Raw genomic sequence first — 18,814 nt, forward strand, 5'->3', positions numbered from 1 at the left:
AAATTGTTATAATTGAATATCCTAAATTGAAATAATATCCTAAAGCGAATTCGACCTGAATTGCAATAATACTTTGTAAGTGGGACACATTAAAATCAAACTATATTTATCTAAACAGTATCTAAATTCAGACAGGCACAACAGGCTAAAAGTGGGGTTAAAATCTACATTGGATTAAAAAGCTAGATTCCTACGTAAGTAAAATTGGTTAAAAACATGCAAACGATTTATAACAAAAATAATCTAATAGGCAGAGCCGGTGTCAACAAAAATAGAATTGCCTGTGCCATTCGAAAGAGGTTTTCGGATTGGAAGACTAATAATTGTAAGTAAATCTGATTGTGTGAATTCGAAACGTTTAATAAATTAAAAATCTATTTTTAGCTTTGATCGACCGTAAAACAACGACGATTTCAAAGACTTATTAAAATATAATCCGAATAACATCAAAGAATTATTACCCTCAAAAGATGGCACACAACGGCAGAGACTGCATGATGTGTGAAGATCCGAATGATGTCTCGGATATGGTCCAATGCGATAAATGTCAGCTGTGGGCTCATTACACATGTGTTGGGGTCACAGAGTCCATTCGAGAACAGGATTGGAATTGTAAAAACTGTGCACTTGAGCTGCAAGTTCCGAATACGAAGAAGAAAACCAAAAGAACTGGTGCGGCGAAAGCAAAAAGTGATGGTGGATCCGTACACGGAGAAGATGACTCATTGAGTGCATCCTTACGAAAACTCGAACAAGAGCGGCGAGCAATGGAAAAGAAGCTAGAAGAGGAATTAATCTTGCAGGAGAAGAGATTGATTATGGAGGCGGAATTAAAAGCAAAACGTCGACAAAGAGAGTTGGAGATTCAAGAGAAAGTTTTGGCACAAGAACGGGAATTGAAAAAACGTCAGTTGGCAGAGGAACGTAAAATGATGGAACGGCATCTGGCAGAAGAACGTGCTTACTCGGAAGAACGTAGGCAGTTGCACGAAGCGTTCCAGCGTCAGAGGAACTTGGTAGCGAAAGAATTCACAAATCAGGATACAACCGTGGGAGAATCCAGCAAGGCTGAAAAGGAGATGTCCTTTGACAACAAGATACAATTCTGGATGAACAAGCAGGATCCAAGGACCAAAAAGCCATTGGAGACTGTCGGTGTACAAAAAAGACTTTCAGGAGTTCCTGTCGATGAAGACTATGAAGAAACCGATGACGATGATGAAGAGGAAGTCGACTCGTGTGAGGAAGAAGAAGAAGCCACCGAGGACTCGGAAGAAGAGCGTGAAGAAGTTGTTAAGCCTAAAGGACGAGTATTGGAACACAGTAGGAAGAAAGATCGGAAGAATGGAAACCCACAACAACCTGAAACATTGTCTTCAGCTCAAATCGCTGCGCGTCAGGCGATATCGAAACACTTGCCGGTGTTTAGAGGCGAACCAGAAGTTTGGCCAATCTTCATCAGCAGTTATGAGTTCACGACGAAGGCCTGTGGATTTTCCAACCTTGATAATCTTAAACGACTACAGGATAGCTTGCAAGGGAACGCTTTGGAAGCCGTGCGAAGCAGGTTGGTCCTTCCAAATTCCGTACCAGACGTCATTGAAGATCTTCGCCGTTTATTTGGAAAGCCGGAGAAGCTCCTGAAAACTTTGCTATCCAAGGTTCGTAACTCCACGGCTCCCAGAGCCGACCGCCTCGAGACCTTTATCCAGTTTGGGCTTACCGTTAAACAACTTTGCGATCACCTGGAGGCCGCAAAACTCAAAGAGCATCTTAGCAACCCGATGCTAGTCCAGGAACTAGTCGATAAGCTGCCACCGGACTACAAGCTCGACTGGGTGCGGTTTAAGAGAGGAAAGAAGGGAACGCCACTTCGAATGTTCACCAACTTCATGAACGATATCGTTTCGGATATATCTGAGGTGTCGGAGTTCTCGTCTATCGAGTTGGGAGAATCGTCGTCGTCAAGCTTGTTCAACAAAGGAAAACCTCGGCGCAAAGAGTTTATCCACGTCCATGAAGCTGTTCACAATCAAAACGAATACCATCTGGGGGCGATCGGCGAAGCGAAAGAAATGAAGCCATGCTGGGTGTGTAAGCGGACTGACCACAAACTAAGATTCTGCGATGACTTCAAAAAGTTGAAGGTGGCTGAACGTTTGAAGGTAGTGGATCAGAACAAACTCTGTATGCTTTGTCTGAACAATCACGGGAAGAGCCCGTGTAACTTTAAGGTCCGTTGCGCTATCCAAGGCTGCCAAGGAGGACATCATACGTTATTGCATCGAGCCGAAGCTGCCGTCCAACACTCGAAGGTGGAGTGTAACGCACACAGCCAGCGGCATCGAACTGTCATCTTTCGCATGATTCCAGTTACTATCCACTACGGGAATCGTGCATTTGATACGTTGGCCTTTTTCGATGAAGGTTCGTCGTCAACACTTGTCGAGGAGTCGGTGGCAAACTTCCTAGGCGCCGACGGATGTGTCGAACCGTTGGTAGTCACATGGACTGGAAATGTTAAACGATACGAAAATACATCGCGAAAAGTGGACCTTATGTTATCTGCTAGAGGATCACATGAAACAGTTCCGCTGTTAAATGCCCACACAGTTGGGGAACTAAAACTGCCGCAGCAAAGTCTGCTGGGGGATGAAATTGCAGATAAATACCCTCATCTTCAAGACGTGTCTGTTGAAAGCTACCCATGGTCCGAACCCGGTATAATCGTTGGCCTAGACAATTTACATTCCTTTGCTCCACTGGAATCCCGTGTTGGTCAGCCTGGAGAACCCATCGCAGTGCGGACTAAACTAGGATGGATGGTATATGGACCCGAACGCCATATCCCTGCTGCAGAAATTCGTTTGAACTTCCACTCGCACGAACCTATCAGCAACGAAAGCCTTCACGATCTTCTTCGAATTCAATACGTTTTGGATGATACTAACCCTAGCTCCATCGGCTCGTTGGAGTCATCCGAAGATCAAAGAGCGCGCCAAATCCTTCAATCAACCACGATCAGAAAAGGAGATAGGTTTGAAACCGGACTCTTGTGGCGAGACGACGTGCGCCGATTTCCGGATAGCTTTCCGATGGCGATACGGAGATTGAAGGCGTTGGAAAGAAAGTTGGACAGCAATCCAGAACTATTTCGCAATGTTCATCAGCAGGTTAGAGACTACGTTGCAAAAGGGTACGCACATAAAGCCACGGAAGAAGACCTTTCGGAATCAAACCGAGGGAAGATATGGTACCTCCCGTTGAATGTAGTGCTGAATCCCAGAAAACCTGGCAAGGTTCGCCTTGTGTGGGATGCAGCAGCGACCGTTAATGGGATTTCTTTGAATAGTGAACTTCTGTCTGGTCCGGACCTGCTGCAATCTCTTCCGGCGGTTATCAATAGCTTCCGTGAGCGTAGAATTGCTTTCGGAGCTGATATACAAGAAATGTATCATCAGATACGCATTCGCTCCGAGGACAAATCAGCCCAAAGGTTTCTCTTTCGTTCAAAGCCTACTGACGAACCAGAAGTCTATGTTATGGATGTGGCCACCTTTGGGGCAACATGCTCCCCGTGCTCCGCTCAATTCATCAAAAACCTGAACGCAGCTGAATACGCGGAAGAATTCCCAGAGGCTGCTGTGGCCATAGTTAAAAATCATTATGTAGACGATTACTATGACAGTGCGGACTCTATTGACGAAGCTGTAAAAATTGCCAGCGATGTGAAATTTGTCCATTCACGTGGAGGTTTCCACATAAGGAACTGGGTATCCAACTCCCCCGAGTTCCTACAAGTTATGGGCGGTTCTTCTGATAATCCCAATATTCACTTCAATCGAGATAAAAGCACATTGTTCGAGAGAGTATTGGGAATCATCTGGAATCCGATGGAAGACGTTTTCTGCTTCTCAACTACTGTGCGAGAGGATTATCAACCAGTGCTGCAGGGAATTGAGCGACCGACGAAAAGAATAGTGCTCAGTTGCGTGATGTCTATGTTTGATCCTCAAGGACTGCTCTCACCATTCACGGTATTTGGAAGGATGCTGATTCAAGATTTATGGAGGACTGGCTGTGACTGGGACGACGCCTTGGACAACGATTCGAACGAAAAATGGTTACGTTGGACAAATGCTCTGCCTCTAATTGCCAAGATAAAGATTCAACGCAGCTATTTCGGAGACGCTAAGTTCGAAGAAATCGAGAACATTCAACTTCATATACTGACGGACGCGAGTAAAGGAGCCTTTGGATGTGTTGCATATTTTCGTGCAATAATCCGAGGAAAAGTCCGGTGTGCTTTAGTAGCAAGCCGTGTGAAAGTAGCTCCTCTGAAGCCCACTTCAGTACCACGTTTGGAACTTCAAGCTGCAGTCTTGGGCGCTAGATTGGCAAGTACAGTGCGACAGAATCACTCATTCAGTATATCTCAGCAATTCTTCTGGACGGATTCGACCACTGTGCTCTCATGGATCAGGTCGGATCAACGACGCTATAAGGAATACGTAGCACTTCGTGTCGGCGAAATACTGACTCTCAGCAGGCTGTCCGATTGGAAATGGATTCCCACGAAGTTGAATGTTGCGGATCAGCTGACAAAATGGACTCGTGAACCGGAATTTGGTTCCGATGCTGTCTGGTTCAAAGGTCCCGAGTTCTTACATCGTGGAGAAGAAGAATGGCCAAAGCAAAGGGTTCAACAAACTGCAACGATGGAAGAGTTGAAAGCGCATCTTTTGGTTCACAGTGTAACGTTACCGGAAACCGTGATTGATTTCTATCGTATATCAAAATGGACAGTCCTAGTACGAACAGTAGCGACTGTTTACCGATTCATTTCCAACTGTAAACGGAAGGTAAGTGGATTGCCTATTGAAACGCTCAAGCCTACCATTAGGCAGGCGCAAGGTTTGAAACATAATGATTATCCTGCTACGAGGACTCCATTGAAACAGAGTGAATTTGCAAAGGCTGAGCGTGCGCTGTTTAAGATAGCGCAGAAAGATGCATTTGAAGCAGAGCTAAAAATCTTGTTGAAAAACGTCGGTGTATCTAAGGACAACTGGTTACAGATTGAAAAGTCGAGCACCTTATACAAGTTGACACCTTTAGTGGATGACCACGGAATCATTCGCCTGGAAGGTCGTTCAGAACGTGCAGAATTTCTTCCCTTTGATTTACGCTTCCCTGTTATCCTCCCAAAAGATCATGGTATTACAGAAAAAATAGTTCAGCATTACCATGAGAAATTTGGCCACAGCTATCGCGAAACTGTGAAAAACGGAATACGACAACGATTTTTGATACCCAAGGTCGGAGTGATCATCACAAAGATTGCCAGGTCATGTGTGTGGTGCAAAGTCAATCGTAATCAACCACAGACTCCTAGAATGGCGGCTCTACCTATCCAACGTTTAACTCCGCACCTACGTCCTTTTAGTTTCGTTGGGGTTGACTACCTTGGCCCTGTCACGGTTACAGTTGGTCGACGCTGCGAAAAACGGTGGATAGTTGTTTTCACCTGTTTAGTAGTTCGAGCGATTCATTTAGAGGTAGCTCATTCTCTGACGACGCAATCATGCCTTATGGCCATTCGCCGCTTTATCTGTCGACGTGGTCCACCTCTAGAAATCTTTTCGGACAATGGAACGAATCTGAAAGGAGCAAGTAAAGAGCTACTAGCCAACGTTCGAGCAATTGATGAGGAGTGTGCTAACGAAGTGACCTCTGCTTGTACCAAATGGAGTTTTAACCCTCCTGCTACTCCCCACATGGGGGGAGTATGGGAGCGGCTCGTGAGATCGGTAAAGGAGCTGCTGGTTGTACTAGATGACGGGCAAAAACTGAACGACGAGATTTTATCAACATCTATTGCCGAAGCTGAAGATATTATAAATTCAAGACCTCTCGTCTATGAACCAATGGAGTCCGATGAAGGCATGGCGCTAACTCCGAATAGCTTTCTTCGTGGGGTATCATCGAACGAACTATGGCGACCGCAGGAAGTAAATCACTCAGCGAAGGCTCTGAGGGATTCGTATCATCGATCACAGCAATTGACCGAAGAAATTTGGAAAAAATGGATCCGTGAATACATTCCGTCCGTGAATATTCGTACCAAGTGGTTTGCGGATAGCAAGAACCTGAAAGTAGGAGACTTAGTATACGTGGTGGAAGGAGCGAAACGGAAGTGTTGGGTACGAGGCCTAGTTGAAGAAGTGATCGTTTCCAGCGATGGCAGAGTTCGACAAGCGTGGGTTCGAACGAATAGCGGTTTATGTAAGCGAGCTGCAGTGAACTTAGCCATGTTGGAGGTAACCGATAGTGACACTGAACCGGAACTGGCCCCCGGTACAGGATCACGGGTGGGGGCATGTTAGAAGCAACATGGCTGGGCACACTGCGCGGTACATATTGAAAATGGGAAACGTCTCGGAGATGTCGAGATGACGTGTCCAATGGGAAGAAATGTCAACGAATGACTGGGCAAGAATAGAAGAAAAATAGGGAGATACGGTTGTGAACTAAATCACTGTTAGACAGCGTTTTTCTCAAAAATTGTTATAATTGAATATCCTAAATTGAAATAATATCCTAAAGTGAATTCGACCTGAATTGCAATAATACTTTGTAAGTGGGACACATTAAAATCAAACTATATTTATCTAAACAGTATCTAAATTCAGACAGGCACAACAGGCTAAAAGTGGGGTTAAAATCTACATTGGATTAAAAAGCTAGATTCCTACGTAAGTAAAATTGGTTAAAAACATGCAAACGATTTATAACAAAAATAATCTAATAGGCAGAGCCGGTGTCAACAAAAATAGAATTGCCTGTGCCATTCGAAAGAGGTTTTCGGATTGGAAGACTAATAATTGTAAGTAAATCTGATTGTGTGAATTCGAAACGTTTAATAAATTAAAAATCTATTTTTAGCTTTGATCGACCGTAAAACAACGACGATTTCAAAGACTTATTAAAATATAATCCGAACAACACATGAAAATTGGTTTAATAGTTGCAGATGTTTTTCTTAAAATTTCATAGTTTTTGAAAAGGTGATATGACGGGTTGGGACAAACATAAAAAATATATTTTGCTAAACGAAGAAATGTTGCTATAAAACATACCAGAAAATTAGAGGGGTGTTATTTTTGTAACTCCCAAATGAAAAATACTTGAAAAGTGCCTATTTTCTCTAGAAAAGCATCAATATCTTTTGAACGGAATGACATAGCAACATTCTCCGCACACGAAAATGTGCGTTTTTGGAAGCTCTGAAAGTGGTTCTTAGACTACTTTGATGAGAAATTTGAATCAAAAAAGATGAAGCGATAAAACGATTTGTTCTAACGTCACCCTATGAAAACTATTGGAAAATGCTCCAAATTTGGTCAAAACAGTTTTTGAAATTCGTAAAAACTATGATTTACTTGTGAGTAAATTGATTGATGCAAGGGTGATTTTATACCGCAGGGGTCCATTGGTTGGATCTCTTTTGATCGTGACTTCTTTGGTTAATGCTGTCTTCGACAACATTGTTCAATAGACTAAGAGCAATCTTATGACAAAGAAATTGAATTGGAATTAACCTAGTGGATGGCGCTAGCGTGTATTCTAATTATGGGTTGAAAGTTTTATTTCGCTTCATTGTCTTGATATTCTGAACGTAAAGAATGTTTGTGTCTACAGCAATAATGTTCAATTCATCAAGGAATGTTAAGAAAATGTAATGCTGGTAACTAAGTATCGGCGGCCAGGAGCGTTTATAGGGGAGACCAGAGGGAGGTAACAGGGGCGATTCAGGGGATCCAAGTGGAATTAAGAGAGATAACTGGACCCTGGAGGACTTAGGGGCGTTTCAAGGGGTCTTTAGAGACCTTATACAGGCAGTTTAAATGGCGTTTCAGCTGCTCGCATGGCACTCAGGGCCAGAATCGCAATCTAGCGAACTAAATTAATTACTCCAAAACGAAGCATTTAAGACAAATGGTGTCTGACAAAGTTGTTTGACATCAGCAATTTGCTAAGAACGTAGTAGTTCGCAACTCGTCCGCATTGGGGGCGCCACCATCTAACTTCTTTGTTTTGCGTCCTAGATACTTAGCGTCTTCGGCAATGTTATTTATTTTGGCAAAATAAACAACTCTTTATCAGACGTCAAAATTCCACAGCCTACTGTTTTCGAGTTATTTAAAGAATAAACACCAATCAATGAAAAAACAGTTTTTAAGCTTATTTGGACATTTTTACTAGAAACCATGTGATTTAATTTTTTTCCGAATGCACATGTGCCAAACCAAACACAATGTACGGGAATATGTTGAATATTATCATTAAAAATTAAAAATTAAAATACAGATTCGAAAAAATAGTGTGAATTTCAAACCTTAATATCTCACAAAGCGCAAAAAATCGCATCGTCAAATTTTCTGCAAATACGTGAACAAATTGCCAAAATTATGGAGAGGTATATTTTGTTGTTTTTTAGATAATAGCTTTTATGTAACACTATAAATATAACACAGCACAACAAAAATTAACTATTGGTCTGTCTCAAGCACAAACTTGTGTGTCTCCGACAGATTTTGGGCCGCTGAATCCGAATCCGGGCTCAGATTTGCTCCAGCACGTCACAATTTTGAGCTATACCTCAATTTGTAGGGCAAAATATGCGTTTTTGGGCTTTCTTGATTGCATGCCATTAGACGTGGAAAAATATTTTTTAAGGAATCAAAGGGCAAATATTTCGTTTTACCAAATTAAATTTGATAGATTTAAGCATTTTATGTTAGTAAGTAAACTTGCATGCAATTTTTGGAACGTGACTTGTATGGGAAATATTGTACCTAACATAAATCACTTAAAACTATCAAATTTGATTTGGTAAAATGAAATATTTTGCATAAGTCGTTAATTTAGATGTTAATTGACCAATCTACCCTTTGATTGCTTAAAAAAATATTTCCACGCCTAATGGCATGCAATCAAAAAAGCCCAAAATCGCATATTTTGCCCTATAAATTGAGGTATAGCTCAAAATTGTGACGTGCTGGAGCAAATCTAAACCCGGATTCGGATTCAGCGGCCCAAAATCTGTCGGAGACACATAAGTTTGCTCTTGAGACAAAAAAATGTTGCGCTGTGTAAGTAGTGCCATATGTTACTTTTTACAGTTTCATATTAGAGAGTTTATGTCTTCGAAAAAAATGTTCATTTTGACTAAATAAACAACTCTTTCTTAGACGTCAGAATTCCATGGCCTACTGTTTTCGAACTTCTACGTTCTTAGCAATAGATGCCCCTGCTGATGTCAAACAACTTTGTCGAACACATGTGTCAGAAATGCTTCGTTTTGGAGTTTTTTTTATTCTTAATCACTTAACCTAATTACAGCTCTATCGTCCACTAGGGCACTACGTGAGCGATTTCAATTGACAGTTGCACTTACATTTTGTACAACGCCTTCCATTCTACTTTATCGAACTGATTGCCTTTCTGCTGCTTTCACTTTTCTACTCTATACATGGTAGATGGATGAGCATAAGGATGATGGATGGCCGTTGTTCCTTTCCAGTCCGATTGGGGGTCCACCCAGAAAGTTTCATTGTAATCTGAGAGAGTGCTGTCAACTTCGAATACGATTTGAGGCGAAATTCATCTCATCATAGAATCAAAATAAAAGGTATTAGTTTTATAATGGATCTCAAAACATCTACAAGACTAATTCGTTATCAAAATGTTGTTGGGAGGGGGGACGTTCAAGGGGTCTCATGGTCATCTCAGGAGCATTTTACAGTGTTTTAGTGGTACCTGGAGATCTCAGGGATGTTTCTATGGGGACCCAAGGGATTTTGGGGTACTAGGAGATCTTAGAAGCGTTTCAAGGGAGTCCCAGAGGGTTTTAGGACCATGAGGTCTCAGGGGCGTTAAAGGGGGTCTCAGGGTCGGCTCATGGGTGATTCAGAGGGTCTGTTCAGATTCAAGTAAAACTATAATTCTGATGCTTAATGTTAGCTTAATTTGTAGAAAGTATTTAACGTTCAATTACATCTGATGGTTTGCTTTCTAGAGCCTCGTGCCACTAGTTGATATTTCAAGCAAACTGTATATTATATTTTAATTGAGTATTTTAAAGTGATTGTTCTTTTCTAGGATTTAGTTATTCACGATATAATTGAACTAGGCTTAGTTTTACCCTCGGTTTAAGCTTAAACTTAAAACAGTTTGAAAAACTTTTTGAATGTGTTATTTATTAAGTTCTTAGAACAAAAAGTATAATATTGCAGTTGCAAATTCAATATTTATAGGATTTTCCAATTTACCGGCAATACTACTCACAGAAACAAAGTGTCACCAACTATTCACCTAAAAAATGTGTTTTTTCTTTATTAAAGTGAAACAATATACAACATGAGGAGTACCCAGACTGTTTTCATGAGAAAGCAACTTTTTGTTGACTTCCGAAGGAATTCAGAGATTAGATTTGAAAAATTATAACTCAAGAACGAAGCATCGTAGAAACAAAGTTTTATAATGAAAATGAAAGAAAAATTTCTCGGGAATCAAAAAAAAATGAAGTGGATAAAGTTTTCCACAAAATTTTACACCGTTGAGAAAATTCAAAAAGAAAAGACGGAAAAACTATTCCCGAACTCGCGGAAAATTTTCAAAAAAATATTTTTGAGATGGTAGTTTTATAAGCTTTGATGGCTGAAATTTTTGGAATACACTTGTTTTTCGCTCTTGAGTTATGGCCAATTTTGTGAAAATGACTATATAATATATGCGTAGATGGTTATTATTCACAATATTGACCATTACTCAAGACAGAAAAAAAAGTCCACTCCAAAAATTTCAGCGATCAAAGCTTATGCAACAACCTTCACAAAAATATTTTTTGAAAATTTTCCGCGAGTTCGGGAATAGTTTTTCCGTCTTTTCTTTTTGAATTTTCTCAACGGTGTAAAATTTTGTGGAAAACTTTTTCCACTTTTTTTTTTTTGATTCCCGAGAAATTTTGCTTTTATTTTCATTAAAAAAACGTTGTTTCTACGATGCTTTGTTCTTGAGTTATAATTTTTCAATGAAAAGGCTTATATGATACATTTGGACATTTTTCAACAAAATTGGCCATAACTAAAAAACGAAAAAAAGGTTTATTCCAAAAATTTCATAATATTTTTTTTTTGAAAATTTTCCACGAGTTCGGGCATTGTTTTTTCCGGCTTTGCTTTACAAATTTTCTGAACTACGGAAAATTTTGTTGAAAAGTTTTTCCAATTCATATTTTTTTTTTAATTTCTGAGAAAAATTGCTTTCATTTTCTAAAAAAAACTTTGTTTCTATGATGCTTCGTTCTTGAGTTATGATTTTTCAAAGTAAGTAGTGTCAGGGGAAAACAAAAAATTTCCACCTGAGTTTTCCGGGAAAATAGGCAACCCTGAATTTTTCTCAATTTTTTTTTTGTTCATATATTCATGAGCCCAGCATGTGGAAAAAAAATCATGAAAATCTGAGATCCTTCGGCCCAATTTGTACGATAATTTAAAAAATGCCCACTAGACAACGGAACTTAAATTCAAAGAAGTAGCAAGAATAAATTATCTACCTGTGAAGCTGCTAATGTGAACTAAAATGCAGTTCTACATCTACCAACGCCAAAATGGTACCATCTAAACACCACACTCGAAATGCTTGCACCGAAAAAGCTACTAGTCTGGCATCTCTGTCGACCACATGGTCTCTGGTCGGAAGCGCGCGCTTTCCTCCGTATGGCTCCCACACTGACTGAGTGCCATCAGAACTGCCGTGGCAGAACACGCAAACTAACGGCAAACCATGCCGCCGCTATGTCGCGTTCAGCCATGCTTCGCCTCATGGAAAGAGCATCGCATCGCAACCAGAGCCGTATAGTTTTTCCCTTTATCCGAAAATTACGCACAGCCACCGCACTCGCAGCCGGCGTCGTCGTCGTTCGCCGTTATTCGAACGCCACTCGGACAGACCGTGCAGCAGCGTGGTTCGGTCGTCGGAAGTCAGTCGGTATTGAGTTGTCCAAAAAATGTCTCACGAAACCTAATGCAAGCCTATCCATATACGTGAGAACAAAAGATGTTTACAAAGTTCTTACAGATAGATTAACACGGGAAATCTGAACACAAACCACTACCACATAGGAATTTGGATTGGTCAATGGATGGATGATAGGGTTTGTGCTGAGTGCGCGTTTCTTCCCAGCCATCATCATCATCATCATTTGAGCATGTGCGTTCGTTCTGTCCGTCAGCACCGACCAACCGACCAGACCGTACGTTGCTGCTGAGCTGAGCTGATCCGCTTGAACCGAGAAGATGTTTTGCCGGTGAAATTGCCTATGGCTGGGGGCATCCGAATTGGAGTGGAAACTGGCTAAAGGTATGCGAGAATGGACCAATAAAAAAATGCAACTAAATTTGATATGTGCAGGTTTTTGAATGCAAGAAATTTTTCTGTGATACATAAGCAATTAAGTTTGCATACTCTTTGTAGCCATATAACTAACGAAGACCACCCCATCAAAACAATTATTTTACGATTCAATTCGTCTTTATGGTGACTGTTTTTAAATGTAGAAGTAGCGGAAACTAACTAAGATATAAAACAAATTGAAAAATATCACATTTTTACGAGTTGAGAATAAATTCAATACGATCGCAATACAATCAATCAAGAGTGGAGCGGTGCAATGGGCACTATAATTGTAAAAAAAACTACCTCTGCACATCGAATTGGTAATACACATGTACAAAGTTTGCTGGATCAGAAAGTATCTAATATTAAGGCCGGACGGGACGGTGGTTAAATCGTCCGCCATTGCTCTGTTGCTAGTAAGATGCAAATCTCAACTTCTACTTCATATTATTGACTAGAAATTTGATCGTTCATTTGCTCACTTGTGGTGCCCAATCGACTAAAGTTTCAGCTACATCAGTGCAGTGGAAATTGATATTTGCTTCTTCAAAATCGCGAGGCAAATTGTTAGAAAGAGAGGGAAGATAGGAAAAATTACACGTCGTCCCGTGCGGCCTTAATTTAACTTTTTTCTATCAGCTCATTCCACAAAATGCCCAACGGGCAACGATTCCAGAATAGAGCGAGTTAACTAGACTGTAGAATAACGGTCACATGCAGTAAGGGTCGCGGAATTCGTTGGATATAAACATAAGCATAGATGACCGTACAGTTCCTAGTTTCTACTCCGTGATTTACCAGAACAATCGAAATTGCACAAGGAACCAAGAAACGGGGCATGGAAGTAACTACCTTTCTCAATTCTATACTTAATAAAGGCGCCCATTACGTCCTTACGGTCATCGAGGCAGGGAAGGAATGTTAGTATGACGTAATAACGATGCTACAGACCAAGATCACCTCTACTTCTCCACGACTGTCACGTGAAAGCATTTTTTGTTTGTGAGGAGGGGGAAAAGTCACATAATCTGCAAGCACTTTGGTAATTGATGTGATTCATTCAACCTCTATACAAATGCAGTGGCATACGTGAGGCCGCGCATGGACCACGTCGGACTGCGAACGGAACGTCCGTACTAGGACTTGGACTTGGATCGACAAAACACGCTGTTGGCAAGACAAAGTTTACCTAGAACATCTAGTTATCATATGAAATTACCTAGATAACCAATAAACTCTTAATTTAGCATTAATTCAGCATTATATGCGCTTTTACAGCAGGTTAATCAATGCCACTCAGCCGTATATAGGCCTTTTATGCTACTTAAATGCAGGTTTTGACCCAATATACGGCTGCTTTAATGCTATGCCTTCAGGAACTTCTTAAACAACTGTCAAAATAATATAACCTTGACTGTAACGCTACAGGATAGGCTGGAAATGAAGCTGTGAAGTGCGCTGATTTTTTGTATTTTAACTTTGTAGTGATTGCGTTCCATTCCTGCTCAGGTGGTATTATTTCACTTGGAGTGTTTGTTCGAAGTTGAACGTGGAAGATGGGAATGGACACAGAATCAGAAACAAGGATGGGAACACTCACTTGGAAAGAGTTACACTCACTTGCAGTTTTCTCAATTCAGAAGCGTGCTATCAAGAAACGATGTATGGGCGACTTTTACCTTGTTATTTCGTCTAAAACTTTGCCGAATAGAGTAGGCGTCGCACACGCATACCGAAGTCGTGAGGGAGCTGCGAAGGCAACTCTCCACGAGGTGAATGTAAATTACACTCACCTCGTGGAGAGTCGCTTTCACAGCTCTGTCACGACCTTGGGATTCGTGTGCGACCACTACTCTATTCGGCAAAATTTTAGACGAAATCACAAGGTAAAAGTTGCCCATACATCGCTTCTTGATTGCACGCTTCTGAGCTGAGAAAATAGCAAGTGAATGTAACTCGTTGTAAGTGAGTGTTCCCATCCCTGATCAGAAATGTAAAATCATCTTTTTCACTACGCTGAGTTTTATTTGACATGAGTAATCCTTTTACCACATAAAGTAACTTCAACACACATCGATAATGGTTTACATAGATGCGACGATACGATACAAATATGAAAAACAAATCGAGAGCTTTAAAAACAACAGGCACACATTATTTTTAAGCAGTTTTGTGGCTTTAAAATGACATTTGGAATGCTTTAAACCAAAAACAAAATGTGCACTCGAAATGCTACATAACAGCTAAAGGTTTTTGAACTACATTTTGAATGCTTATTAAAGGTATTTAAGCTGTCAAACTACTATGCTAGGGCAGCAAACAGATTAAATGTAAATATAAGATTGATGACTACTTATTCCAATGCTAGTTTGTTACCTGGGTAGTTATTTTAATAATATGGAATGAACTCACCGATAAATATCCAAACAGATATAATAATTTTATCACCCACACAATGATAACTAGTATTAGCATTTGCATTAAGCAAGTCGCACAAATTCGTAAGTGGTACAGTCCGTTCCGGTCCGTTACCAAAGCACAGAGATTTGGGACTAATCACTGACTCTAAGACAAGATTGACGCAATCCCCCCAACGACTGAGAGCTGTCCTGGCCACGTTCTTGCGACAGCTAGATTAGTTGGACACCTATGAGAGGTATGCAAAGACCTCTACGTCCTCTCAGGCCAAGGCATCACGGGGATTTGGGTATTGTTAGTGGAAAGGTTAAGTCCAAAGGATACGCACCACAACGATGTACAGGAACAGACTCACCACATTACACCAATACCAGTACTCTCGATACGAAATTGTTGACTTCCATTTGTGTGTCCCGGACATCCAGCAGCAGTATCACCAAAACCTACAGGTGAATCACGCAAAAATAAAGACGAATTTCACCGTCCCGATGGGAATAAGACAAACTCTCATAACAATCGCGAATGATCTGGAGATAAATTTACAAGCACTTTTCGAGGCAAATTTTTTAGCACCAGCCGTTTTTCAATTCGGCCGGCCAAAATTTAAACAACGCGGAGCAAAGAAATCGCGTGTCAGTTTCGAAAACGCAGCCGCTCGAGTGCACAGTCTGCTATGATCCACTTTAAAAATCGACTCACCACACAATGATAACTACCTAGTATAATTGAAGAATAAAACACTGGATCAGCATAGGGCACTGCATTGTTTTGATTGTATATGGGATTTTGACGTTTCTTGGCCTTGTTGTTTACAAAATTACTGTTAGAGTGAAAGAGAAGGAGAGAATTTCATGCAGTGACCTATTGAATGATACCATCACAGACAAACAGACGTTACATTCTGATAATTACCATCGTACACGGAATTAAAGGTGATTTTAAAAATTCGATAGTGGGCGGTGCATAGTTGGCGCTCGTATCGTTTTTGTTCGAGTTTGACGTTTGCCCACTACCGTCACCTAGTTGATAGTTGGCCAAACTCAGTCCTTTAAGCGTTGGGCGATCGTGTTCCCGTGACTATAATCTGATTCGAAGAATATTCGAAGTGTTACGTATATTTCTCTGTGATACCGTCATTGGAGAATGTGTCAAAAATGCATACTTCCACATTCATTGTTCAATAACTTTTGCTTCTTTGCATGAAAAAGCCCTTTGATCACTGGAATGCGATCTTTGGTAATGCATGCATATATGATGAAAAAATATTTGGAGTTAGTCAATTTTCCTTAAAACTACAAGAGTATAAAAATTGACCCATTCTCACCCCTTCGAGGGGGTAAGCATGGGTCAAGGAAACCGAATTTGTTCCGTATTGACAACAAAGCGAGTTAGTAAAGTTCTAGTCAAGGTTGATACTTCTTACCAGTAATATATTATGATGTTTCATCGAGCCTTAAAAGTGGCATTTAAGAAGGCTGAATTTTCAAGCTTTTTTCGATGATATATCAAAAAATAACTAATTGCTCAAGAAATCTAATTTTTCGTCAGGAACTGCTAGGAACTGCGAGAATTACACCATAAAATTTTGATTTTGGAAAAATCGCCTATTAAGTTCAAGACGAATTTTCTGGAAAAATACCAAAAAAATAAAACTTTTTGAAGAATCCCAGAAAGTTAGTCCTAGATAAACATTTGAGGGAATCCCAGAAAGATATTGTGGGTTAAAATAAGAAAAAACTCCTAGAGGAATATCCGAAAGAATTACTGGAGGGATTTCAAAAAATAACATTGAAGAACCGTAGGAACTCCTGTTCGGAGGAATATTTTGGTGAATCTCAAACTTCGGGAAAAATTTTATGAGGATGTCTTAGTTAATACCTTGATTTTCTTAATGAATTCCAATATCTGGTGGAATTTCTGAAAGAATCTTCAAAGAAACTTGGAAAAAATTTGAAAAACACCATATTTACAAATAAATCGATTGATCATTCAAAGCTAAGTTCAGTATATTTGCCTTACTCCATTCATATTCACTCTTCTTTGTTGAAGTGTGTCGAGAGAAACAACAAACGGGCTGTCATGGACGAACACATACCTAACCCCATAATTGTTGTGATGTGATGCGATATTCGCTTTGCATTGTTAATCGTTACTGTTCGTTTGCAGTTTAAATGTTGAAGAAAGACAAGAAGCGATTGAAACGGCTATTCTTCTTCTTCTTCTTCTTCTTCTTCTTCTTCTTCTTCTTCTTCTTCTTCTTTATGACTCTACGTCCCCACTGGAACTTGGCCTGCCGCACTTCAACTCCAAGTGTTCTTTGGGCACTTTGGGCACTTGGGAATGATCCATTGGTATGTGTATAACGTGTGGCAGGCATGAAGATACTCTTTGCCCAAGATAATCAAGGAAATTACCTTTAGGAAAAGTTCATGGACCGACTGGGAGTCGAACCCGTCACTCTCAGTATGGTTATGCTGCACACCCGCGCCCTTACAGCTGTGCTATAGGGGCCCTGGGATACTTTTAGGAAATCTCAAGGAATTTTAGGAATTCTGTCTATGCAATCACTTGCAACTTCCTCAGAACTTAGGATTCCCAAAGAAGTTCCTTCTGGAATTCCTCTATGTTATCTCGTACTGCTTGGTTATCTTTTGGAGTTCGAAGAGATTTTTCTAGGAAAAAAATTCTGATCCCTAGGATTTCTTAAGGAGTTCCTTCTCGGATCAGATGTCTTTTTTTCAATTTCTTTTGAAGTTTCTTCGGGGATTCTTTCGGGAATTTCACCAGGAATTCATTGAGAAAATCATTCTAGGTTTTGACCAAGACATCCTCTTGAAATTCAAGAGTTGCTTTTGAGAATTACCAAGACTTTTCTTTCGCAATTCCTATAGTAGTACCGACTTTTCAAAATTTCCTACGGGAATTCTTCCAAGATTAATCTTTGAAATCCCTCCAAAAACTCTTTCTGATACTACTCAAGGAGTTTCCTCTAGAGTTCCCCCAGAACTTTCTTCTGAGATTGTACCAAAAGTTTTTCTGGGTTTTTCATCAGGAGTTTGTTCTTGGATTCTTCTGGTATTTCTGCAGGAAATCTTTCTGTGATTCTTAGTGCAGTTCCTTCTGGGCATCCTCCAGGAGTTTCTTCTGCAAATCCTCCAGAAGTTTCTCCTGAAAATTCTCAGGGAGGATCTTGTGAGAATTCTGCAGAAGTTCTCACAAAAAATCCTCCAAAAGTTCCTCGTGGGAAACCTTAAGGATTGATGGGATAGCTTCAGGAGTTCTTCTAAGAATCCTTCAAATGTTCCTGGTAAAATCCCCAGATCGAATTACTGTTTCCCGAACTAAGCTTCTGTTCCCTAAAAGAACGAATTCATAGCAGACTAAACTCTTTAAAGGAACCTCTGGAGTATTTCCTAGAGAAACTCCCGGAAGGAATCCATTAAGGAATCAAGAGGAATTCACAGAAGACATACAAGGTGGAATCCCTAGCAAGGGTAACTGGAGGAAGTTTGCATTTTAAAAGTAATCGAAAGATGAAATCCCGGATAAATACTCCGTAAGAATCTCCGGAAGGAAGCTCCTGAAGGAATATTCAGATGGACTTCCTGGAGGAATCCCCGGAAGGAATACCAAAGTTAGTTTCCTAACACAATAAGCCTATGAAATGAAAAAAAAAACGGATCATCCGGGATGTTTTTTTTTTGAAGTCCCGATAGTCCGACCGTTGCTGGGTTTCTTTAGTATTTAATGCCGTCATGGGTAGGTAATTCTAATTCATTTATAGATTATCTCAGGATTAGTGTTAAATTAAAAAAAAACTAGCATTCGAGGAAAAAAATTGATCAAACTTTGAGTGTTGACAAAAACGGAATGATATGTTGTCGAAATCAGATAGTGACAAAAAAGGATAGTGATAAAAACGGAACATACCTGT

The 18,814-nt window shown here is 40.3% G+C and overlaps 1 protein-coding gene across 1 annotated transcript; it reads left to right on the top strand.

Moving 5' to 3' along the window:
- The first annotated feature begins 470 nt into the window (after window positions 1–470).
- On the top strand, window positions 471–5,517 carry LOC134286814 (uncharacterized). Its single transcript, XM_062848491.1, has 2 exons — window positions 471–4,242; window positions 5,447–5,517. Exons 1-2 carry the CDS (start codon window positions 471–473, stop codon window positions 5,515–5,517), a joined length of 3,843 nt encoding a protein of 1,280 aa, XP_062704475.1.
- The last annotated feature ends 13,297 nt before the right edge of the window (window positions 5,518–18,814 follow it).

Source organism: Aedes albopictus, chromosome 2 (genome assembly GCF_035046485.1).
Source record: "Aedes albopictus strain Foshan chromosome 2, AalbF5, whole genome shotgun sequence".
Classification (NCBI taxonomy): Eukaryota; Metazoa; Arthropoda; class Insecta; order Diptera; family Culicidae; genus Aedes; species Aedes albopictus.

Bases quoted from the DNA above. Each gene is read 5' to 3' on its own strand.
- LOC134286814 (XM_062848491.1), top strand. From the start codon at position 471: ATGGCACACAACGGCAGAGACTGCATGATGTGTGAAGATCCGAATGAT. The intron at 4,243-5,446 runs GTAAAGGAGCCT...ACGTCCTTTTAG, and splicing joins TCATATACTGACGGACGCGA to TTTCGTTGGGGTTGACTACC.